Source organism: Notechis scutatus, chromosome Z, assembly GCF_049901735.1.
Source record: "Notechis scutatus isolate UNSWTSFEM ecotype Mainland chromosome Z, rNotScu1.2, whole genome shotgun sequence".
In the NCBI taxonomy this organism is placed as follows: domain Eukaryota; kingdom Metazoa; phylum Chordata; class Lepidosauria; order Squamata; family Elapidae; genus Notechis; species Notechis scutatus.
In genome coordinates, this window is record NC_142025.1 from 2,853,124 (window position 1) to 2,879,769 (window position 26,646).

Below are 26,646 nucleotides of genomic sequence, written 5' to 3' on the forward strand. Positions count from 1 at the left end.
ACGCAGTTCTGGGACAACTGACAAAATGGCTGAATGATTGGATGGATCTTTATAGGTTTCTGGGGTTTTGTGTTTGAGTTGCTCCGGGGGTGGGTGGGTGTTGTGCAATATAGTCAGTTTTATGTCTTTTACTATTTCAATGGTGGTGGGTTAATCCTATGTTCTAAAAGTCACATCCTGTCCTTTTTAATCCCACCAGCTGGAGCTGGAGGCGTTTTGTTTATGAACAGGTTGACCTGGATTTCTTAATGGGCACAAAATCTCCATCTCTAAAGACTTCAGGCATCTGCTGGAGGCTGTTTCCTAGAGCAGGAAGACTGGGGCTGCTTTCTGCCTTTAACAGCATGTTTTCTCTATTTGGGGAAATATTCTGTCCTCCTATTAAAAATAAAGAATATTTTAATCTGGGGAGGGGGGCTTCTTACAAGTCTAATTTTATTTATTTTAAATTAAGATTTTTAATTTTCATTTGTTATTAACCTGGGACCTAGCAACTTACAGGGAACGTAGAAGTGGTCTGCGGTTTGTTTCTTACTCTCTAGAGTTATTGTTTTCCCCTAATATTTATTGGATCATCTTGGTTCTATGGAAAAACAGTTTAAAAGCCCACAAGGGAGAAAGAATTTTTTCTGGCATTTGCTGCTCAGGTCCTTTCTGGTCCTGTCAATCATGAAAATCTCCACCTGTCTCTTTGCACACATCATACAAGCAAGCAGAACAACTTGTGCAAGCAAGCAGATTTTTCTGGATCTTTTAACCTTCCTAACTTCACAGTGTCCTTGTTACCAGAATTACAGAAGAACAGAGTTGGAAGGGTCCACCCTCCCTGCTCAGGCAGGAGGACCCTATCCCATTTCAGACAGGTGGATGTCCAATCTCGTCTTAAAAATCTCCAGTGTTGGAACACCCACAATTTCTGGAGGCAAGTTGTTCCACTGGTTAATTGTTCTCACTGCTAGGAAATTTCTCCTTTGTTCTAGGTTGCTTTTCTCCTTGATGAATTTCCATCCATTTTGCGTCTTGTCCTGCCTTCAGGTGCGTTGGAGAATAGAATCATAGAAGAACAGAACTGGAAGGGACCTTGGAGGTCATGTAGTCCAACCCCCCTGTTCGAGCATTCTTATACCATTCCGGGCAAATGGCTCACTTCAAAACCTCCAGTGTTGGAGCACCCACAACTTCTGAAGGAAAGCTACTGATTGATTATTCTCATTGCTAGGAAATTTCCCAGTTGGTTGCATCTTTCTTTGATAATCTTCCATCCGTTGCTTCTTGTCCTGCGTTCAGGTCCTTCGGAGAACAGGCTGTCCCCCCCTGTTCTCTGTGACAGCACCTCAAATTTTTTGAAGATGTCTAGGCCATCCCCTCTCTAGTCCTCTTCTTCTTCACACTAGAGAGTCCCAGTTTCCTGCAATTGTTTAGCCTCCAGCAATCTTATCCCACACTAAGTCAAGCTAGCAACGCCCCGCCAGGGCTGGCTCAGCAGCGCCCACTCCTCAACCGCAGCCTACGTGATGCCTTTTGAGGCACCGGCAGGAGAGACGAAATTTAATCTGCCTACCAACTGACACCTAGGACTATTTTGGAGATGGACAGCCGGGAGAGGATCACGTCAGCAAACCAACATGACTGGTGGAGACAGTTCAAGGGAGGAGCTGGGTCTCAGCTAAAGCCAGGGGTCATCGCAGCACGAGTCTGGGGGCTTTTGCCTTCTGCGCATCCCCAACCTCACTGGGGTTTCTGTTTTCTTCGTCCCCGGGGGGTGGGGGCTGGGAGGGGGAAACGGGGTGCCCTGAACCCTCCTAACCTCCTCTCCACCGTCTTCTGGATGGTTACTGAAATTGCCAAGAATCTGTCCATCGTCCCAATTAAAGAGGCTTGAAAAAAAAGACCCCAGCCAGGTAAGGTCCTTCAATTTCACTCTGGACAGGACAGACCAGAGAATGGTGGCTTCTTGAGAAAAAGGCTCTGGTTTTATCTCCGTCTCCCTACCCATTTCCATGTTGGCTTGTAAGGCTGAAAGTCAAAAAATAAATCCCTTTTTGATTTTCAACCTCAGGATATCAATAAAAGAGTCGGAAGGAGTTTTGGAAGTCTTCTAGTTCAACCCTCTGCTTATACCATTTCAGACAAATCGAAGGCTGAACCTGGAAAGCAAGTTTGTTTGTTTGTTTTCCTTGGGCAAGGCCAATTCAAACCAGGCAGGATTTTAAATGTCGGTTTAAAAATAGAATAACTTGGATTTCATGGGGGTTGAAGCAGGAAAATGCTCTTTTCGAATTGCATGGAGTTGGGAATAAGGCATCGATTTTTTTCGGCTTGGCTTTTCCTTCCTAAATAAGGAAGCATTTTGCAAAAAATCCTGCGTCGGGTGAAAATCCAGATTTCAGCATGCGAGCAATTCTAAGTCTTAAATCTCCTCTGCTTATTCTCCTGCCTCCAGCTCTCAGCTTGAATTTCTCCTAGCTGGACAGCTGAGGCTATTTTAAGAGCTATCGGTCAGTGATCAGGCCTGGCTGGAATGGAGGGGCTGAGTCGTGTTTGCCTGTTATATACAGCCCGGGGATCAATAGGCCTTTAAAAAAAAAAACCACACCTTTATTTAGCTGAAGAGAGCATTGCATTGCGTGGAATCTACTTTGCAAGATTCGATTGCAATCGAGATTATTCCTTTGAAACTTTCCAAGCAGACGGGAGCGTTGTTTTTCTAAAAAATATATTTGCAGGCAGTCCTCGATTTACAGCAGTTCGTTTAATGGCTGTTCGAAATCACAATGGCACTTAAAAAAGTGACTTGTGACCATTTTTCCATAGTTACAACCATTGTACCTTCCCATGATCAAAATTCAGACGCTTGGCAACTACCATTGCAGGATCCTGGGGTCTCCTTTTGCGACCTGACCAGCAAAGTCAAGCCAGATTCGCTTAACAACTAAGTAACATATCAACTGCAGAGATTCACTTAACAACTTTGGGAAGAGAGGTCATAAAATGGGGCAAAATCCACTTAATGTCTCACAAAGCTTGGGCTCAGTTGTGGTCCCAAGTTGAGGACCAACTGTACTAAATGTAGATTTGAGTTTCCTATTGGGAAGGGAGTTGGCATAGCTTCATTTTATTATTATTATTATTATTATTATTATTATTATTATTATTATTATTATTATTATTATTATTATTATTATTATTATTCCCTGGTGACAGTAGAGCCCTGCGAGGTAGGACAGGCGAAGAAAGGGGAAAGATGTGACTCACTCAAAGTCACTGCAACTGTTGTGGGTTGAGGGTAGACTTGATCTGGGTTGCCCTGGAGAGGCTTTCGGGGTCCTACAATTTGGTGTGTGTAATCATGATGGTTTTAAATTTGTTGGATATAAAGGGTGTTTATCTGGAGATTTTTTTGTACCTTAAAAAATGATTACTTGAATATACATTATCCTTGATTTACAACCATTTATTTTGTAGCCAGACTTACAACAGCCATGAAACAAGAGACTGGTCCTCACTTTTACGACAGTTGGCAGCATCTCCGTGGTCATGTGATTAAAATTCAGGTGTTTGGCAGCGGGCATCATGCCCGGGTCACAAGATCGCCACTTGCAACCTACCCAGCCAAAGCCCAGTCAATGGGGGAAGCTGGATTCACTTAATGACTGCATGATTCACTTAACAACTTCAGGGATTTACTTAACAAAAGGGGTTAAACAGGTTGTAAAAGCAGGCAAGACTCATGAAAGTAACCATCTTCCTTAGTGGTGGACATTCTGGTCTCAATTGTGGTCGTAAGTTGAGGACTACACATAGATATATTAGGCTAAAAAAGGTTGGCCCTCATTAGGTTTGAATAATCTCTGTATTATGTTTACAGAATGCAGGCCGGTAAGCTCAGCGTGCATTTAAAAAAATAATTTTATTTTATTTTTTATTTTAGTGCAATTGCCCACCAACACAACTGAGGCAAAAATTTATGTTGCTAAGCAAGGCAGTTGTTAAATGAGCTTTATCCCTTTTTTTGTGACTTTTTGTTGTTAAGTGAACCCTGCAGTTGTTAAGTTAATCACACGGTTGTTAAGTGAATCTGGCTTCCCCATTGACGTTGCTTGTCAGAAGGTCGCAAAAGGGGATTACTTGACCCCAGGAGACACTGCGACCATCGTAAGTGTGAGTCAGTTGCCAAGCATTTGAATTTCGATCACGTCACCAGGGGGATGCTGCATAGGATGTGACTGTGAAAGACACGTCATAAGTCACTTTTTTAGTGCCGTTGTAACTTAGAACCACCACTAATGAACGGTTGTGCGTTGAGGACTGCCTCAAGAGCAAAACATTATGTTGTGTGACCATCGCTGTTTCGTTTTGTGTAATGCTTGCGGCGTTTCTGTGTGACAGAATGCTGGTTGACTTGTCCTTCTTGCTTATCCCATGAGGAAAAATACTCTTCATATGCTCAGAGACACTCTCTTCTCTAAGTAGCTGGGTGGTTCTGAGAAAGGCTATTGCAGTTTGCAAGACAAATAATTTTGTGTTTGTAGGATTCTCGAATATTTCATTTTGTTTAGCAAGAGAAAATTTGCACGATAAAAGTGGGAGAATTAAAGCAAGATTATGTCTACTTTTCCTGAATCGCTACAGCCCATCCTCGATGTACAACCAAGGTTATGACCGTACGTTTTATCGCTAAGCAAGGCAGTTTTTAAATGAATTGGGCTTGAGTTTACGATGTTCTTTTGCCCTGGTTGTTAAGTGAATCACTACAGTCACTAAGCAAATCACGTGGTTGTTAAGTGAATCTGACTATCCCCATGGGCTCTGCTTGTCGGAAGCCACCAGGGAAAGTTGCAAATGGTGATTTTGTGACCCTGGGGCACTGCAACTGTTGTAAGCGGGAAGCTATTGTAACTTCAAATTGTCACTAAACTAATGGTTGTAAGTTGAGAACGACCTGTGCAGGTAGTCCTCGACTTACAACAGTTTGTTTAGTGACCGTTCAAAATTACAACGGCACTGAAAAAAGGGACTTATGACACTTATGATCGTTGGCATCCCCACAATCAAGTGATCAAAATTCAGAGGCTTGGCGACGATAGTCGCCGTGTCCCATGGACATGTGATCCCCTTTTGTGACCTTCTGACAAGCAAAGTCAATAGGAGAAGCCAGATTCACAAGCATGTGACTCACTTAACAACTGCAGCGATTCATTTAACAAGCGTGGCAAGGAAGGTCATAAAATGGGACAAAATTCATTTAACAAATGTCTTGCTAGCAACAGAAATTTTGGACTCAATTGTGGTCGCAAGACGAGGACTATTTGTACTGAATTCCTAACTCTCGCCATTATTTATTTGCCAAAAAATTACCAGAGGTCAAGAAGAACTGATTTTACGCCCTTTTTTTGCCAGGATTGTTAAGGGAATCCATGTAGTCTGTAAATGAATAACGTGGTTAAGATAGATTAGGAAAAAGTACCACTCCCTATTGCAATGGGCAGTCAAAATCTGCAAGATGGCAGACCCAGCGTTGCAAACGTCCATTCACCATGCAGTGTCCACCTGATTTTGACCTTGGTGGCCACTGACTTTTTAATCCAGGGTGGCTAAATCTGTCTTAAATCTGGATTTGACTCAAAAAAGTAAGGCAAGAATTATAAGTTTAGTAAAGGACTCCAGGCCAGATCTGTCACTGGGGGAAGCGGGTTTGAAGTTTGCAAACAGATGGAAACACCATATGGGTTGGATGGTATGAAATGGAGGCGGGGAGGGGGAGAAGGGTGAGGGGGGGCGATGACAAAAAACCCTGATGGAGGGTGGGGGTTTGGTCAGGAGGAGAAGACAGCTGGGACCCACTCATCAGGATTGTAGGAAGTAGCACAGGGCACACCCTTTGCATTACAACTTGTGAGCAGATGGGGGAGAGAAATTTGGATTTGGCTGAGAGGTTTGAACCTGTGTTGAAAGTAGAACCGAGCTTTGGAGTACAACAATGAGGCTGATAGGGATGGTAGCCATCTTGACTTTTTTGACTGCACCTCTGGACAGCCCTGACTGCTGGACTTTCTTTCTTTCTTTCTTTCTTTCTTTCTTTCTTTCTTTCTTTCTTTCTTTCTTTCTTTCTTTCTTTCTTTCTTTCTTTCTTTCCTTGTTTCTTTGTTTTTTTCCTTTTTCCTTCCTTCCTTCCTTCCTTCCTTCCTTCCTTCCTTCCTTCCTTCCTTCCTTCTTCCTTCCTTCCTTCCCTCCTTTCTTTTTTCTTTCTTTCCTTCTTTCTTTCCTTCCTTCCCTCCCCCCTCTTTCTCTCTCCCCCCTCCCTCCCTTCCTCCCCCCACTCTCTCTGTGTCATCTACCTATTATCTAACGCTATTATCTCTCTCTCCATCCTTCGGCTGTCTTGGCTGGCTGGGGAATTCTGGGAGTTGAAGTCTACCCGTCTTCCCGTAGCCAAGTCTGAAAAGCACTGGAAGGTAAGGTGAAAGGAATTAACCTAAAATTAGCCGTCCTTTCAACAAGAGGCAACATGCAGAATAATTCTTTGAACTTCCTATTTATAACCTATTTCCAACTCCTGTAACTGTAGCTAAATAAAGTGGAATTTTTACACGAAGCCTTCTTGGTTTTCTTGAGCTGAATTGCAGATAAGTCCTTGAATTACGACTGAAGTGGAGCTTGCCCATCATGGTAGTAGGTCATGACAATCGTAAATCAGGTCAGACTTGATTTTATGATCTTTTCTGCAATGGTCACTTAGTGAATCATGGTAAAACATGGTCATGTGATTATAGAACGACTAGAAATGGCTGAGGGACCAAAGTCATGGGGGCTTTCAGAACTTCAGAACTGAGTCATAGGAACTGCCAGGGAAATCTGACATAACTTTGAGGGGCCGCTAAGCAACTGGTTGTAAGTCGAGGACTACCTGCCCATAGAGATGTGGATACTATCCATGTTTATTGCACCCAAAGGCTTCCTGCGACCCCCTGCTGATTACAGGTAGTCCGTGATTGACAGCCACAGTTGGCACCCAAGTGCTTGTTAAGTGAGTCACATCCGCTTTTACGACCTCTTATGTCATGGTTCTTAAGCAGATCACTTGAAGCTGTTTTATGTATCTTGCAGTCATTAAGTGAGTCTGATTTCTCCCCTGATTTTGCTTGCAAATGGTAATCACATGACCCCGGGATATTGCAACCATCATAAACTCTGGCCAGTTGCCAAGCACTGAAATTTTGATCATGTCACTGCGGGTATGCTTGTAAGCATGAGGACCAGTTGTAAGTCACTTTTTTTCAGTGCTGTTGTAACTTTGAATGGTCACTTAACAAACAGTTGTAAGTCGAGGACTATCTGTATTGTCTCCAACCTAGGAAAAGAATGGCTCCAGATCCTAGTTGTACAGATAAAATGAACCTTGGTATTCTACTTGATCATAATATTCTACTTCTTTTTTTTCCCAAAATTTTTATTAATTTTTAAAAAACAAACATATACAAACAAAACACAAAACATAAAACATCTTTTTTGAAAGCAGCTTGATCCCGGGTTACATCTCTTCGTACAGACATAAATTCAAGTTGATGCTCACTTTTATATACCATTCCATATCTTATTGCCATTCTACATTTTCTATATAGCTTCTCCCCTCTTTTCACTCTCTTAATTCTATTTTATTTATTTCATCTTAATTTAAATCATTATACTTATATCCTTTGTCTGTCCTGTTTCAGCTGTCTATTATCTTTTCTCATTAACACAAAATTTCTCCTGTTATCACTGATTGGAGTATGACGCCTTTATATCTTTCCCCTAAATTTAACACTTAATATAATACATAACTTTCATTCGGATTCTGCTTAGTACATTCTAAAACTATTTTAAGAAAAGAAAAAATTATAAATATATAGTATAATTAAAACAACAATCAATACCAATTGAACTCTATCATTAAAATTAATATTCATTTAAATCTTAAACATTTTACACATTCCTTTTCAAATGGGTATCATGCTTCTATGGGAACAGATATAAATTTTATGTAATTACTTCCTCCCCATTTCACTTATATTTTAAAACATTATATAATTAAAATGTTCCCATTCCTTCTTAGTTCAATTCTCTCATATTTCATTTCATTTATTTTGTTCAAGAAAAAAAAGTTTCACTGAATTACATTGAATATTTTATCCCATTTTATAATCATATGTTATTCCAATTTTCTAACATTATTTTTTAATACAAATACAACAGTACAGTCTTATGTACCTTTGCAGAATCTCTTTTTCAGTTATATTTTACCCAATATCTCTAAATAAATCCTGTTTCTTTACATCTTGTTTCAAACCTTTGTAGCTTCTCTTCCCTTCCTTCCTCCCTTGCTTCTTCATTCTGCCCTTTTTACCCCCTTGTCTCACCATCTCCATTTCCCTCTTCTGTATTCCTCTTTTCTGTTGCTTTCTAACATTATATCCACTTTTCACCTTATTTTCCCCTTTTTTGGTTGGTTTTTTAGGTCTTAAATTCTCCATTCTCTTTCCCCCCTTTCCCCTTTCTTCCCCAGATAAAGTTACTTGTTCATTAAAGATGGCTTCTTCTTTGTCCCAATCTTCTTGTTCTTGTAGTTTCTCATATGTAGAAATTGCCATTTCTAAAAAATGAAAAACGGAGCCAAAAGAGCCCTTCCCTTCTTGTTCCTCTTCTTTATATTTTTTGAATTCCATTTTCAGTTCATCCACAAGTGATGCCATTGTAAAAAAAAAATTAAACAACCACCCAAGTGTTTTTTATCATTGAAATATAATTTCCAAAAGTCCCAGAGTCACCAAGCAGTCCAAATACACACAAGCTGTTTCATTTAACACTTTCTTCTTTTTTCACATTCTCTTCCTGGGGCTACAATTCAGTTACAAAGTTCCAATTAAAATGTATCTTTTAGAAGTCTTGTTACAATTTAACTTTAGATTCTTTTAAAATTCCAAGCAGTCTCCTCCAGCCAAATCTTACTCTTATTCTTTTCCTCTCCCTTCCCACTTACAGCAAGAAAAAGTTTTTTCAGTGATCAGAAATATTTATTGTCCCCTTGGCTTTAATTTTCCAGTTTAATTACCTGCTGATGCCAAAGCGGGTTTTTCCGATTTCTCATTCATCTGCTGTCACCGTAAGGAAGGAGAGTAAGAAAAAACAAACTTTCCCTTTTCACTTTCATTCGCTGCTTCCGGATCTTCTTTGGGAGCGATGTATCCTGTTTTAAAATTTAAATTCCAGGGTATCTTGAATGTTGCTTCTTATCCCAGTCAGCCAAAACTTTCACTTCTTAGCTTCCTCCTGCACATTCTTTTCCGGATGAGTGCTTCTTTCTGGTGGCCATTTCTGACCGCCGCTCTACTGCCTTCGGAAAAGGGAGTTAAGCCAGCTGGGGAGGGGAGGTGCAGCTCCCCTCAAGCCCTGCCGGGTCTCCCCTATCTTCAGTCACCTCTACAGGGTGACTTAGCCCCAAAGCCAGGTGGCTCGGGGCACTCCAGCAGCGAGCGCAAGCAGAAATCACGCACGATCGCGGATTCCTGCTGCCGCCGAAGCCCTACAAACCGGAAGTTCCCATAATATTCTACTTCTTGATCATGATGTTCTACAGATTCTCCTCAACTTACAAACATGTATTTAGTGATCACGGGAATATACTGAAGGTCATAAGTGCAAGGACTTCTCACTTTTTTCCATGCTGTTGTAATTTCAAACAGTCACTCAATGAATAGTCATAAGACAAGGACTATCTGTACAACTCTTCATTAGTATCCACAAAATTCATTTTCTTGCTTTGGTGCTCATGTTTGCTGTTGTTCTTCTTCTTGTAGGCCATCAAGATGGATTACATTTCCTACAGTGGTGTGCCGAGGTTCTTGACGAGGCCCAAAGCCTTTGTGGTCTCCATGGGCAAAGATGCCACCCTGAGCTGCCAGATCATTGGCAACCCCATCCCTTTGGTGAACTGGGAGAAGGACAAACTCCCCATCCAGACGGGAGGACGCTTCAAGATGGTAGAAGACGATGACCTTTATCGTCTCACCATTTACAACCTGAGCTTGGAGGACAGTGGTCAGTACATCTGCCGGGCCAAGAACACAATTGGGGAAGCCTTTGCCGCTGTCAGCATCAAAGTCGGCGAGCAGACCACGGTGACAGAATCGGCCCCATATTTCATCCAGAAGCCCACATCCATCCGAGTGATCATGGGTGAAGACGCCATGTTCAAGTGCATCGTCCAAGGTAGTCCTCCCCTCGCCATCAACTGGGAGAAGGACGGGAAGCATCTGGGGAAATTGTCAGACTCCAACCGGATCCGGATTGAATCCCAGGGCGAGAAGAATGCTCTGAAGATCCAAAATACTCATTTGGGAGACAGCGGGACCTACACTTGCCACGCAGAGAATCCTTTAGGATCCTCTAGTGCAGCTGCTGCGTTGATGGTAGATCTTCCAGATTCATACAGCCCAGGCAGCACGAGACACAGTATAGATGACATCAGTAGCAAGACCTCTCCGTTGTTGTCCCACATGCAGAAAAGACGAGAAGAAATCCGGAAGGGCGATTTGTCCAAAGTAGACTCCTTGATCTCCACTGAAGGACGGTCCAAACTCGGATTGAGCTTGTCCTTGGATTACGAACGGGCTGCTAGTTTGACCTCCAAGGGACTCCGAGGCGATGGAGGTTCATATTATCGGGTCACCACCCGGAGTTTCACTGTCACAGAGGGCAAGCACGCCAAAATGAGCTGCTACGTAACCGGAGAACCCAAACCGGAGACAGTTTGGAAGAAGGACGGAGAGGTGATCATGGAGAGCCGGAGACACATAATTTACGAGGACGAGCAAGAGAATTTTGTCTTGAAGATCCTCTTCTGCAAACAGGTCGATAATGGCCTCTACACCTGCACAGCTTCAAATTTGGCGGGTCAGACCTACAGTTCTGTGTTGGTGACCGTAAAAGGTGAGTAGCCATAGATCCTCCATTGTGTTGCACAATGAGCTCCAGACCAGAGAATTTGGTAGGACAGACCTATGGTGGTTCATTGATAATCGTCAAAAGTGAGTAGCCATAGAATAGATTCTCCATTGTATAGCACAATGGGCTCCAGACCACAATTTGGCGGGACAGACCTATGGTTCTTTGTTGGTGAATGTCAAAGGTGAGTAGCTGTAGCTCCACCTGTCTTCAATTTATGAAGATTGAGAAACACTGGTAGAAGTTGTAAGGAAATACCCTCAGATTGGCAGTCGATTCAACAAAAGCAGGGCCCAGAATAATTCTCTTGACTTCCTATTTACAACAAATAGGTAGTTCTCAACTTACGATCACAAGTGAGCCCCAAATTTATGTTGCTAAACTAAACATAATTCCTCCCCCCATTTTATGACCTTTCTTGCCACAGTTGTTAAGCAAATCCCTGCAGTTGTTAAGTTAATAACATGGTTAATAACATGGTTGTGAATCTGACTCCTGCATTGACTTTGCTTGTCAGAAGGTCACAAAAGGGGATTGCGTGACCCTGGGACACTGCGACCGTCATAAATATGAGTCAATTGCCAAGTGGCCAAATTCCGAACACATGACCACTGGGAGGGAGCCATGGTTGTTATTGTGAAAAATGATCAGGAGTCACTTTTTCCAGTGCCATTGTAACTTTGAACGGTTATTAAATAAATGGTTATAAGTCAAGGACAATATGTAGTAGTGTTTTGTTTTTTTTAAGAACATTTAGCTTCACAACTAAAAGAAGACTGTTAAAGTATTTTTAAACTAGAAGAAATCTAATCCCAGGCATATCTTCTGCAGTAGTAGGTGCCAAGGAAGTAAACATGTTTCTTGGCTAGTTTTACAAGGAGATTGACATTAGCAGGGTGTAGATATTCAATTTTCATGTTCAGTTGGATGGTGATTTGATCCTGTGTAAAAATGGATCCTTGATCTCAAATCCATAATTCACTGACATTTTCTGAATCAAGATCCTTAAAGACATCAAAGTTTCAAGTAAGCACAGAAAGTAGTCCTTGATTTATGACCAGTCACTTAGTAATGTTCTGAAATTACAATAGATCCTAGGAAAAGCTACTTTGGACCCAGATTCAAAATTTTGATGTCCTCCCTCCTGGTCACCTGGCTCACTTTGGGCGCTTGGCAACCAACCTGCTTTATGACCATTTTCAGCATCCCACGATCACATGCTTATGATTTATGATGGTTTTGCTGGAAATTTATATCTTTTTTAGAACAAAGACACCCTTAGTGCAGTGATCGCCAACCCGTGGGCTGTGAAAATTTTTTGGTGGGCCGCAGGGTAATGTCACCCCCAGAACACCCCACTCAAAGCAATTAATCTAGGCTGCACAGGAACATAAGGCTGCGCCACCCACATGGTCCACAGGAACCCTCCCCGCACATTCACTCCTTATCCAGCAAACTTATCTGCTAAATTGCTATTTTTCCTTTTCTTTTCCCCGACCATCAGCTGTTCTGCTGTGCCGGGAGATTTAGATTAGTTAGGAAGCAGGAAATGGTTGGATTTCTTGCTTTCTAGCTAGTCTTTAGGTCTTCGGCTTTGCTTTTAAGCACAGCCAAACCTCCCTTAGGACTGAAGCTTCTATTATCCAGTGCAGACTCACGGCAAGCAAATTTTATGTGACAGGCTGAGCTAGCCAATGGCAGATAGATAGATCACTGAATAATTCTGTGAGCAACTCAATCTGCCTACCTGCTTTGCCTGATTTTGGATAAAAATTGCTTTTTTTATAAAAAATTCAATATTTATATAAATATTTATAATATTTACATATAAGCCACACCCAGCCAGTCACATGACCACCAAACCACACCCACAAATTAGGCCATGCCCACAGAACTGGTTAGTGGTCCCTGGAATTTAAAATTATGAGTTTAGTGGTCCCTGAGGCCCAAAAGGTTGGCGACCTCTGCCTTAGTGGACTAAGTTTACTTTATGAGCGTATCATTCATTTAATGACTGTAGCATTCTCTTGACAACCATCAGATTGATTTAACGACCACTCCAAATATATTGTAAAATTGGTGTGGTCACATGGTGTCCCGTTTAAACTTCATGATTTATGGTTGTAAGTACAGATTCACTTATGGTTCATTTCTCGCAAGAAAAGATCATACAATGGGGCAAAACTCACTTAATTATCTTGCTTAGCAATGGAAACTTGGAGCTTTTATGGTCATAAGATGAGGATTAACTGTACTGCTGTTTCACTTAATCGTAATGTTCTACTTGATCATAACATTCTACTGATGTTCCACTTGATCATAATTTTCTACTGATGTTCTACTTGATCACAATATTCTATTGATATTCTACTTGATCTTAATGTTCTACATTCTCTATTTGATCTAAATGTTCTACAGATGTTCTACTTGATCACAGTGTTCCATTGATGTTCCCCTTGATCATAATTTTCTACTGATATTCCCCTTGATCATAACGTTACTCAATCATAACATTGTACTGATGTTCTACTGGATCTTAATGTTCTACTGATATTCTAAATCATAATGTTCCACTAATGTTCTACACGATCTTAATGTCGTTGAGAACAATCCACACTTGCTGTTTGTTGGTTCTTCAGTCTTGTGTCTTACCAACTTCATTTTTCCATCTGGTTCTTCCCCAGAACCGAAAATACCTTTCAAGACAAAACTCCAAGATTTGGAAGTTCGGGAGAAGGACTCCGTGATCTTCTTGTGTGAAGTGCCCTGTTCTGATATAGAGACCACTTGGTTCAAAGAGGAGACCAGACTTCAACAGAATGACAAGTACAAGATTGAAGAAGATGGGATATGCCGCAAGCTCACCATCCAAAATGTCACCATGGATGATGATGCTGTCTACATTTGCGAGATGAAGGAAGGCAGCAGAACCATTGCTGAATTGAGCGTTCAAGGTAAATGAAGTCCATTGATCTTTCTCGGTAGGACTTCCTTCTACAGGTAGTCCTCAACTTATTACTGGTCACTTAGTGATTGTTCGAAGTTATGAACTGCCTGAAATAGGGAACTTACAACCCATATCTGATATTCCAATGGTCCCCTGTAACTGAAGTGAGGCAGTGATGCCGGAGTAGATATTATTATGGATAGTCCTCAACTTACAACAATTTGTATAATAACCAAAATTACAATGTCACTGAAGAAAGTGACTTATGACCATTTTTCACACTTACAACTGTTATAGCATCCCCAGGATTACATGATCAAAATTCAGACGCTTGGCAACTGGTTTGTAATATGACAGTTGGAGTGTCGCAAACTTATCATGTTTTGCAGCCTTCTGACAAACACTGGGGAAGCCAGATTCACTTAACAACTGTGTTGCTAACTTAATAGCTGCAGTGATTTACTGAGCAACTGAGGCAAAACTCACTTAACAACTGTCTCTCTTAGTAATGGAAATTTTGAGCTCAGTTATGATTTTAAGTCAAGGACTATCTGCATTATTATTTACTGAATGTATTTGCTGTGCAACTTGCCACGATAATTGGTGGTAAGTAAATTGAATTGGGAAATTGTGCAAGAACAAACTCATTTAATAAATCCAGGATTTACCAACATATAATATAGGAACCATCTGTCCAAATTTACAAGCCACCATTTACAAGCTGCCACCACCACAGCTAAGAATCCTGAGAATTGGCGTTCACACATACGAAGGGTGCTCATGTTAGTAAAATCAATACTCAGATCCTCGCACTTATGACCATCACAGCATCCCCACAATCTCATGATCAAAATTTGGGCACTTGGCAAGCATACCAGGATCATGTCATCTCCATTGGTGACCTTCCCAGCCAGCTTCCGACAAGCAAAGCGGGAAGCCGGATGTGCTTAATAACAATAGCACTTAGATTTGTATGCCGCTTTATAATGCTTTATAGCCCCCTCTAAGCGGTTTACAACCGTTAAGTGTTAACAATGGTTAATTGCAGTGATTCACTTAACAAACTTGGTGAAAAAAATTGCTAAACCAGTCACAATTCGCTTCATAACCCTTTTGCTTAGTAGTAGTGCAAATTCTGTTCCCAATTGTGGTCGTAAGTCGAGGACTATCTGTTAATACCCGTTTAAAAAATAAAATCATTAAAGGCAACTCAGCTCTGACCTGCTAACAATTTTTAAGCGGAGATTAAGCTTCCTTAGTCGATAATTCCAGGGGTGAAATGCAAGACCCCTGTGGCAAAGCACTAGTTATTTAAGAGGGTCATCCATGCTTGTTTGCATCAAAGGTCGAAGAAGGTCGTCAGAGGGATTTCTGTAACCTGAGTTCAGATCATGATGCTTGCCAAGCATTTGAACGGATTGCATAAAACTTATGTCGATGCCTTTGAACTCTGCAGCACATGCAGGTCTTCATCTGTTTAGTGACCATTTGAAGTTACAACTGTACTGAAAAAAATGACCATTTTTCACACATGACCATTGCAACATCCCCAGGGTCACACGATCAAAATTCAGATGCTTGGCAACTGACTCATATTTATGATGGTTGCAATGTCTCGGGGGTCACGCGATCCCCTTTTGCAACCGGCTGGCCAGTCAATGGGGAAGCCAGATTCACTTAACGACCAAGGGACTAACTTAACCATTGGAAGGGGTTCACTTAACGAACATGGCAAGAAAAGTGGTAAAATGGGGCAAAACTCACTTAACAAATTTCTCACGTAGCAACATACATTTTGGGCTCAGTTGTGATCATAAGTTGAGCACTGTCCACTTTACAAGCCAGGATTAGGAAGGTAACCTGGTTTGCCCTTAGCCAATCTATCTCTGTGTTTTTTGCTGGGTGGCTTCGCTGCAAAAACGCATTAGTGAAAATGCAAAAAGGAGGAAATTTTGGGTTTTCTGAGACTGATTTACAGCCCCGGGATCTTCTGGGTTCCCACCCAAATGAATTTTGAGATCCACTGAGGCTGATGATGGACTGTTCCCTTTAATGACTATTCCCAGCTCTGAGGTTTAACACAAAAGTGCACTGAGTGCACTTGACACAAAAATATGCAATAAAGTCAATGTAAGTTTCCATCCACTGTGAGTATCTTATTATATTTAAATTTAATAGGGGCCCCGTGCAGTGAGTCAGAACAACCATTATAGTTGATTGATGGGAAAGGTCTGGCTCCTGCGTGAGGTAATCCGCGCTGTGATTGGTTGCTGTGGGTGTGGAGGGGGCGTTCCCTTTTTTCCCACCTTTTTCTTCAACGTGGCCCTGCAATTTACCTCATGATGCTCCTGTTTGTCTGACTTTGCGGTATACGGAGATAGAAAATACATTTATTTATATAATACTACAAGTTCGGATCAGCCTCTCTGGTTTCACCTGGAAACCTGCTGCACGATGCCCTGAGAGGCTACATAAATCTGTCATCTATCTTTCTTTCTTTCTATCTGTCTATCTATCTATCTATCTATCTATCTATCTATCTATCTATCTATCTATCTATCTATCTATCTATCCATCCATCCATCCATCCATCCTTCCATCCATCCATCCATCCATCCATCCATCCATCCATCCATCCTTCCATCCATCCATCCATCCATCCATCCATCCATCCATCCATCCATCCATCCATCCATCCATCCATCCATCCATCCATCTATCTATCTATCTATCTATCTATCTATCTATCTATCTATCTATCTATCTATCTATCTAATCTTCTGTTTATCCAATTATATCTCTTCTTTCTCTCTCCACTCCTCATATATCTATTCACCTATGTATTTCTCCTTGTCTCTCTCTTCCTGTGTATCAGTTCATGTAACTATCATCTGTCTATCCAATTAGCCACCCATCCATCCATTTATCTACCTCCCTTACCTATTCATTCATACATCTGTCTATTTCTCTCTCTCTCCCAATCTCTCTCTCAATTCATGTATTTGAATAGAATAGAGTAGAATAGAATAGAATAGAATAGAATAGAATAGAATGAGTGGGAAGGGACCTTGGAGGTCTTGTAGTCCAACCCTCTGCTTGGGCAGGAAACCCGACACCATTTCAGACAAATGGTTATCCAATCTCTTCTTAAAAACTTCCAGTGTTAGAGCATTTACAGCTTCTGGAGGCAAGGAGTTCCAATGATTAGTTATTCTATCAGGAAATTTCTCCTTAGTTCTAAGTTGTTTCTCTCCTTGATGAGTTTCCACCCGTTGCTTCTTCTCGTGCCCTCAGGTGCTTATCTATCCAATTACTCATCTCTGTCTCTGTCTCTGTCTCTGTCTCTGTCTCTGTCTCTGTCTCTGTCTCTGTCTCTGTCTCTCTCTCTCTCTCTCTCTCTCTCTCTCTCTCACACACACACACACACACACACACACACACCTTCCTCTCTGGCCTTTCACATATCTATTGCTCTGTTTAATTATCTATCTGTGTCTATCTCCCTTCCTATCCATCTACAGTATATCTCTATATACCTCCCCCTATCTAAACATAGTGTTTCTAAGCATGGAGCTTTTAATGTGAGTTGACTAAAACTAATGATCACATCTTTATTTATCGACAGGCAACATTGTCAAGAAACTGCCAAGGAAGACAGCTGTCAGCATAAAAGACACTGCAGTGTTTTCGGTGGAACTGGAACAGAAGTGCGAGAAGTTCCGATGGTTGAAGAATAAGGAAGAATTAAAACCCAGCAGTCGCATTTCAATCTCCTCCACAGACAGGGAATACACCATGATCATCCGGGATTGTCAAATGGAAGATGGAGGAGAAATTGTCTTTGTGGCTGATGAATGTAGAACATCCACACAATTTACTGTCTCTGGTGAGAGTGATTTCCCTCCCCCCATGTATGTGAGGAGTTTGTTTCTCCATATTTATTACTTATAAATTCTTCTGAAGATCTTGGATGCTTAAAGGCGTGCAAATACAGGTAGTCCTTGACTTACGACCACAACTGAGTTTTGTTTATAGATAGATAGATGAGAGGTAGATGGTACATAGAGATAGGTAGGTAGGTAGGTAGGTAGGTAGAAAGGTAGTTAGAAAGATAGACAGATAGATACTAGTTGACAGATATACAGGTGCATTCAGAAAGTATTCAGGCTCCCTTCACTTTTGTCAATTTTGTTATGCTGCAGCCTGATTCTACAGCTGTTGAAATGTACATACATTTCTAAAATCCTGTTTTCATTTTGTCATTCTGGGATACTGATGGTAGATTAATGAGAAAAAATGAATTTTAACAACTGTAGAATCAGGCTGCATAATGAAAGTGAAGGGAGTCTGAATACTTTCTGAATGCATTGTACAGATAGACAGATAGACAGACAGACAGACAGATAGACATGTACATCGATAATAGATGATAGATTAGCTAGATAGCGAGTGAGCGAGAAATAGAGGGAGGGAGGAAGGGAGGGATAGCTAGATACAGTTTTGTCCCATGGAAATTCTGGCCTCATTTGTGGTCTTGAGTACCTGTATAGAAGAACAATGAAGCCTATGATAGTCCATCAAATCTTGGGAGGCAAGATTGATCCCTTAAACCAAAAACCTGGTTTAAAAGGTTCTTAGGATCAGGCGGGGTCAATTATCCAGATCAGTAGCACAGCCAAACCATGAGAGAAACCCAAGTCATCAGCCCTGTAGTGATAAAGTCATTTGACCCAATTTGATCCCCAGAACATGCTTGAAAATCCTAAGCAGAACACAGAACACAGTCAATTGCCACTGATTTCTTGCACTCAGGAAACATGCCATCACTTACTATCTAGCCTTAAAATAAGATATAATACTATGATATATCAGAAGTCCTCAACCTATGACCACAATGGAGCCCAAAATTTATGTTGCTAAGCAAGACAGTTGTTAAGTGAGTTTTGCCTCATTTTATTACCTTTATTGCCACAGTTGTTAAGTAAATCACTACAGTGGTTCAGTTAGTGACCTGATTGCTAAATGAGTCTGGCTTCCCCAGTGACTTCACTTGTCAGGAGGTCATAAAATGTGATCACATGACCCCGGGACACTGGAACTATAATAAATATGGGTCAGTTGCCAAGCATCTGAATTTTGATCATGTGACTTCAGGGATGTTGCAATGGTCATGAGTGTGAAAAACAGTCATAAGTCACTTATTTCAGTGCTGTTGTAAGTCCAATCACTAAATGAACTGTTGTAAGTTGAGGACTATCTGTACAACTTAATAATTGCAGCGATTCAATTAACAACCATGGCCAAAAAGGTAGTGAAATCGGATGTGACTCATTTAACAAACACCTTACTTAACAATGGAAATTCTGGCCTCCATTGTGGTCATAAGTTGAGGACTACCTGTAACCAGATCAAATTCAGAAATCATAGTGCAGACCAGTTTCTGAGTCTCACAGCCTGATTGCCGTACTGGAAAATGACTTTGTTGGAAAAATCTCATTAATTTAATTTCTTTAATTCACCATCTGAAGTTGGCTACCCAACCTGCTGTCTTAGCCATTGCATGTTAAGCTAACACTTCACATACCAAGGAAAGAATGTGAAAACTGTACATAGAGAACATAATTGAAGTAAGCATCACTGCATCATTTGCAAAAATAACCTTTTCTCACCATACTGTATCGTAGCTAGACACCAGAGGCCAAATAAGAAGTAACAGGTGGAAACTAATCAAGGAGAGATCCAACCTAGAACTTCCTGACAGTAAGAAGTTAGAACAATTGATTAGTGGAACAGCTTGTCTCCAAAAATTGTGGGTATTTCATCACTGAAGGTTTTCAAAAAATAAGCTGAATAACTATCAGACCAGGATAGTATAAAATTCCTGCCTTTAGCAGGGGGTTGGACCAGAAGACCTCCAAGGTCCCTTTCAGCCCAATGATTCTAAAAACCTAGAGGTGGCTTCAAAAAAGGCTGAGGTGTAGGAAGTTACAGTAGTGTACCCCTTAGATTAGACAGATCATTTGTGTATTCATGCCCCATTTTAAGGAATACAGGTAGTCCCAACTTACAATAGTTCATTTAGTGATTGTTCAAAGTTAGGGTTAGAATTACGGTTAGGGTTAGGGTGACTGTTTTTTACACTTACAACCATTGCAGAATTCCCACGATCATGTGATAAAAGTTAAGGCACTTGGCAACTTACTCATATTTATGACAGTCGCAGTGTTCCAGAATTATATGATCCCCTTTTGCAACCTTCAGACAAGGAAAGTCAATGGGGAAGTCAGAGTAATTTAACAACTGTGTGACTAACTTAATAACAGCATGGTCTTGCTTAACAACTGTGGCAAGAAAGGTCATCAAATGGGACAAAACTCACTGAATAAATGTCTCACTTAGTGATAGAAATATTGGAATCAATTGTTGTCGTAAGTTGAGGACTACTTGTATACCACTGCTCTGTATATTATTTTAAGGACAGGTAGAAAATGACAACACATTTCTTGCATGAAAGAAATTAGCAGTGATTGATTGATGCTTATCTGATGCTTAGGGTTTCTTATGTATTAAATGTGCTGTTGCTCTGAATAATTGACCCCACCTGATCCTAATAACATTTTAAACTAAGGTTTCCTGAAGGGGTCAATATTGGAGCCCAAGATTTGGTAGAACTATTGTAGGGTTTGTTGTTCTTCTATACAGGTAGTCCTCAACCTATGATTGAGCCCAAATTTTCTGTTGCTAAATGAGACGTTTGTAAGTGAGTTTTGGCAAATTTTATGATTTTTCTTGCCACAGTTGTTAAGTGAATCACTGCAGTAAGTTTGTAACAAAGTTGTGAAGTGAATCTAGTTTCTCCATTAACTGAAGATTACAAAAGTTGATCGTGTGACCTCGGGACACTGCAACGGTCATAAATATGAGTCAGTTGCTAAGCGCCTGAATTTTGATCACATGACCATAGGGATCCTGTAACAGTTGTAATTGTGAAAAGTGGCCATGTCACTTTTTTGGGTGCCATTGTAACTAAATGAACGATTATAAATTGAGGATTACCTGCAAATTGGCATGATTAGGAATCAGTCAGTTTAATTGGACTTTCACATGAAGACCTGGTCTTTCACATCCAACAATAGGAAACACAACTAGACGAGCTAATTCTACTTTACTGTAAGGCTACCTGAATAACATCTTGCAAGGCTGCAAGTACAGGTAGTTCTTGACTTATAACAATTCATTCAGTGACTATTCAAACGTACAACAGCACTATCAAAAGTGACCAGTTATCATTCTTATGACTATTGCAGCATCCCTGTGATAACACGATTACATATTCTGTCTAGCACTGATAATGTTACCTAGCTGAGTCATGAATTGTCTGCAGGAAAACAACCAAGTTCAGAGAGGACCAAGGACCCCACAGTCCTTGTCGTCGTCGTCGTCCCTCCTCCTCCTCTCCACAAACCCTACTTCCTTCTAGAACTGATGATGCTACCCAGGGGTGGAATGCAAATATTTTTATTACCGGTTCTCTGGTATGGCTAGGTGGCCACTACCACCTAGCCATACCAGAGAACCGGTGGTGTGACCATGTGACTGGGTGGGCGTGGCTTCTTCTTTTTTGCAGCCCCCACACGGCACTCCATTATTATTATTTTTTTGCCTCTTGTCTCAGGAAGCCTCTGGGAGGCCATTTTTGCTCCCAGGAGGCTTCCTGAGGCCCAGGAGGCAAAAAATGGGGTGTGTGGGGGGCCTCACAGCACCCATCCACGTGCTCCTTTTTGCCTCCTGGGCCTCAGAGAAGCCTCCTGGGTGAAGCAGTAAGACAGTGAGGGGGATCCTGGCACAGCTGAATGTCGGAACAGCTGATCGTCGGGAGGAAAAAAATACTGTAAGGAGTGACTGGGCAGGGTGGGTGGGGAGAATGCAGTCACAACGATGTTGCGCATGTGTGCAATGTCAGGGCGGGGCCAGCCAGGGACACGATTTGCTGGTTCTCTGAACTGCGCAGAATCATAACAGCCAGTTCAGTGTAGAATCCCATCCCTGAATTGGTACCTAATTAGGTCATGAAACATCTGCAAGAAAACCACCCAGCTCAGAGAGCACTAAGGATTCCCCCAAAGTAATATATGATGGGGAAATGATGGTGCTTACACAACCTTTGAACTACCTTTATATTCGCATGTTTAAAAAAATCTGTGGTTTCTTCCCAAATGTTGACTTGGTCTTTCCCCCTTCTCCTTATGACCAGCTCCAAAGAAGCCCCCATCACATCCTCCAGCTGACCCAGTGGTGAAAAACAAAACAGAAACCTCAGTGACGTTAGCTTGGTCTCTTCAGAAGACGGACCGGCCTATCCCGATTGATGGCTACCTTATTGAACGTAAGAAGCTGACAGGATTCACATGGCTGAGGTGCCACCAAGCTCTGGTGTCCCAAACTGAGTTCACGGTCAACAACATGACTGAAGAGGCTGACTACCAATTCCGAGTTTCTGCAGTCAACAAATATGGCCAAAGTGATTATCTGGAATTTCCTGGAGTCTGGCATCTTGGTAAGTTTTTTTTGCCCCAGCAATGGACTAAATTGGGGGTGATGAATGGATTTAGATTTTTTTAAGCCACCAATACCTGAAATTCTCAAATATCTTGTATCATGAACATGAATAATGTGCTCCATTAATTCCAATGATCAGAAATTCCTCCTCCTCCTCCTCCTCCTCCTCCTCCTCCTCCTCCTCCTCCCTCCTCCTCCTCCTCCCTTTTCCTCCTCCTGTTACCTAAAGTCTGGAAGGTAACTATCAACCTCAGAAGCACCAAGTACCCCACAGTTAAACCCCGAGCTACAAATATTCTCTTCTATTGAGAAAAAATTATGTTAATCTTTACTCATCATCATTATATCCCACAGAACCTACCCTGGCAGTGAAAACCCCTATGAGAAATGTTGAAGTTGCACCAGGGAGAGATGCAACTTTCACTGTGGACCTCACCACCCCTAGTCCCGGCTCATGGTACATCAATGGCAACCTTGTCCAGAACAGTGACAAATACATAATTACGAGAACCAAAGCAAGCCACAGTTTAATCATTAAGCGGGTCACCAGTGCTTTCAAGGAGGCAGAGGTGAAATTTGTAGCCAAGGATATCGAAAGCATTGGAAGAGTCACCCTGAAAGGTATTTGCAATTATACTTCTTTCTTTCTTTCTTTCTTTCTTTCTTTCTTTCTTTCTTTCTTTCTTTCTTTCTTTCTTTTCTTTCTTTCTTTCTTTCTTTCTTTCTTTCTTTCTTTCTTTCTTTCTTTCTTTCTTTCTTTCTTTCTTTCTTTGTTTCTTTCCTTCCTTCCTTCCTTCCTTCCTTCCTTCCTTCCTTCCTTCCTTCCTTCCTTCCTTCCTTCCTTCCTTCCTTCCTTCCTTTCTTCTGACCATGATCTTCAGATCTTAATTTTAGGAGATCTTTAGGAAGCTGAAATCAAACTGTAGATTCCTAACTTAAGAAATAATTATGGGCAAACATGAGCTTGGAAGACAAAACCAACATGTCAGTTTGGCAAGGATAGGGATGGGATGTCCACGGAGAAGATAAAAAGTCAAAAGACTGTGGGTCTGAAGTTCCACTCCTTTTATATGTGTGTTGTGCACAGGAGTGGTGCTTCTGTCGTCTAGTTGTGGCTGACCTTGTTGATATTTTTTTTGTTTGGAATGGGGTAGAAGAGATAAGGAGACTCAAATTATCATACATTGGATACATTGTGGAAAGATTCTGTTGTCTGGAGAAGTCTACAATGCTGGAGAAGGTGGATGGAAAGAGCAGAGGATGACCAGCAGAAAGATTGAAAGAATCAGCCATAGTGGTGATGGAGGCACTGTTGGGAGACCTGAAGAAGCAAGTTAAAGAAACACCAAGCTAACAATGCTGAGAAAGAATGACAACAGGCAGCAATGTTGAGAGACTCAATTATAGAAGCACTGCTGGGAGACCTGAAGAACCATGTTAAAGAAGGATCTTCCTGGAGAAGGTCTGTTTATTTGGACACTAAGGCTGGACACCAAGTTGATGGTCAATCCATCAGTCAATCAGTCAATGGAAACACCAAGCTCCTTGAGAAGTCCACAATGCTATTAAAGATAGAGGGAAAGAGAAGAGGAGGATGACCAGGAGTGAGATGGATGAACTTAGTTATGGTGGTGATGGGTGCACTATTAGAAATCATGAAGGATCAGGTTGGAGACAAATCATTCTAGAGAAGATCTGTCAATGTGGTTCCTGAGAATCTTCACCAACTTAATGACACAATTATTCAGCATGAAGATCTAACTCTCTGGAGAAGCCCATAATACTGGAAAAGGTGGAAGGAAAAAGAAGAAGAGGAGGTCCAATAAAAGGTGGATGGACTCAGTTATGGTGGCCATGAATGCCCTATTGCAGGGGTGTCAAACTTGCAGCCTATGGTTCGAATGCATCATGTCCCCCATTTTAATAAAGGGGGGGAAAGCCATGATACATGACGATAACATGATGCTGCGAGTTTGACCCCCCTGCCTTATTGGAAAACATGAAGGGCCAAAGTGGATACAGATCAGCCTGGAAAACATCTAGATGGTCACCAAGAGTCAACCCCAACTTGATGGAACGTGATTCATTAATCAATGAAAAAAAACAGGATCCTTTGATAACTTTATAATAGTGGAAAAGATAAAGAAGTAGAAGAGAAGGACCAGCAGAAGGTAGAGGGACTCAATTATGGTGGTGATGAATGCCCTACTGCAAGACTTGAAGTTGGGTACAGATCAACCTGAAGAAGATCTAGATGGTCACCAAGTCAAAACCAATCTGATGGAGCATTCCTCAACCAACGAAAAAAACAAAAAACCAGATTCCTTAAGAAGTCCATAATGCTGCGAAAGATGGAAAGAAGACAACCAGCATATCTGAATTTTTCTAAGTTGGTAGATGTTCAATGTACCATTCAGGGATGCAGTTTATTCCCTTTGTGCAAATTTGTGTCATGTCATTGGTACAATGAAATAATTGAGACAATGCCATTTGGACGCCTACTCATCATTTGTAGGATCATGTTAGGCAAATTATGCAAAGGACATCCATTCTCCAATTTCCCCGAGATGTGCCATATGTTATTTCAGGCATTGATTCAGCAAGTACAGGTAGTCCTTGACTTACAACCATATTTGAGCCCCAAATTTCTGTTGTTAAGCAGGACAATTGTTAGGTGAGTTACATCTCATTTATTGACTTTTTCGGCCACACTTAAACATATCACTTCAGTTGTTAAGTGAATCATGTGATTGTTAAGCAAATCTGGTTTCCCATTTTGACTTTGTTTATTAGAAACCAGTTTACAAATGGTGATCACATTTCATAAATATAGGTAGTCCTTGACTTACGACCATAATTGACTCCATAACTTATGTTGCTAAGCGAGACATTTGTTAAGTAAGTTTTGCCCCATTTTATGACTTTCTTTGCCACCTTTGTTAAGTGAATCACTGTGGTTGTTATGTGAGTCACATGATTGTAAAGTGAATCTGCCTTCCCCATTGACTTTGCTTGTGAAAAGATTGCAAAAAGTGATTGCATGACCCCAGGACACCACAACCATCATAAATATGAATCAGTTGCCATATATCTGAATGTAAATCACATGATCATAGGTGGTATGGTATAAATCTCATTGTAACTTTGAATAGTCACTAAATGAATGGCTGTACGTGGAGGACTCCCTGTATCTCTATGTTGGGGGTGGCTGGATTTAGACAAAGGATATGATGACATTACTTATCACAACGTCTATGGACAAATGACCTAATTTGCTCTTTCTGTCCTTTTGCCCAATGAGACTGGGACACATTCGATGTCATCGTAGCTTGTATCAGATGTCCAGACCACTGAATTTCATCCCTCTTTTCTAGATGAAGTGGCCACATTTGTCAATGAGTCAGCCCCCGGGATTTCAGTCAACCTTTGTGAGAAGTTTGAGCTGGTTTGTGAGGTGTCCTCAGCTACTGATGCAGTCTTGTGGAAAAAGGGGAAGAAGGACATCAAGCCAGACCAAAGGGTAACATTTTCCGTTCAGGGAAAACAGCGAAAACTTATTGTCCAAAACGCTATCAAGGAAGATGAAGGGGTTTATAGCTGTGAATCAAAAGATGACCAACTAACCTTCCAGGTGGAGGTCAAAGGTAAGAAATGGTCCTTCCTTTGAAATTTGTCTGTACAGCTAGTCCTCAACTTAAGAGCACAATTGAGCCCAACATTGCTGTTGCTAAGTGAGACATTTGTTAAATGAGTTTTGCCCCTTATTATGAACTTTCTTGCTACAGTTGTTAAAAGAATCCTTGCAGTTGTTAGTTAAGCTAGTCACACGGTTGTGAATGGCTTCCCCACTGACTTTGCTTTCAGAAGGTCACAAAAGAGGATCACATAACCCTGAGACACTGGAACCATCATAAATAGGAGCCAGTTGCCAGGTGTCTGAATTTTATTTATGTGACTATGGGGATGCTGCAATGGTCGTAAGTGTGAAAAAGTGTCCTAAGTCACCTTTTGCAGTGCTGTTTTAACTTTGAACGGTCAGTAAATGAACGGTTATAAGATGTGGACTATCTGTAATATTAACTATCATCTGCATTTATTTTCCTAAGCCTTTGCATGGAAACAGCTGACCAAGATGCTGTTGTGGTTTTGAATTTCAA

The 26,646-nt window shown here is 41.2% G+C and overlaps 1 protein-coding gene across 1 annotated transcript in view; it reads left to right on the forward strand.

The window, feature by feature from the left end:
• The first annotated feature begins 1,669 nt into the window (after positions 1–1,669).
• OBSCN (obscurin, cytoskeletal calmodulin and titin-interacting RhoGEF) overlaps positions 1,670–26,646 on the forward strand; it is a 257,509-nt gene continuing 232,532 nt past the window's right edge. The window contains exons 1-7 of the mRNA XM_087947096.1: positions 1,670–1,901; positions 9,837–10,968; positions 13,668–13,937; positions 17,556–17,816; positions 22,185–22,487; positions 22,844–23,110; positions 25,864–26,133. Coding sequence (XP_087803222.1) covers positions 9,846–10,968; positions 13,668–13,937; positions 17,556–17,816; positions 22,185–22,487; positions 22,844–23,110; positions 25,864–26,133 — 2,494 coding nt within the window. The 5' untranslated portion in view covers positions 1,670–1,901; positions 9,837–9,845. The remainder of the gene's footprint in view (positions 1,902–9,836; positions 10,969–13,667; positions 13,938–17,555; positions 17,817–22,184; positions 22,488–22,843; positions 23,111–25,863; positions 26,134–26,646) is intronic.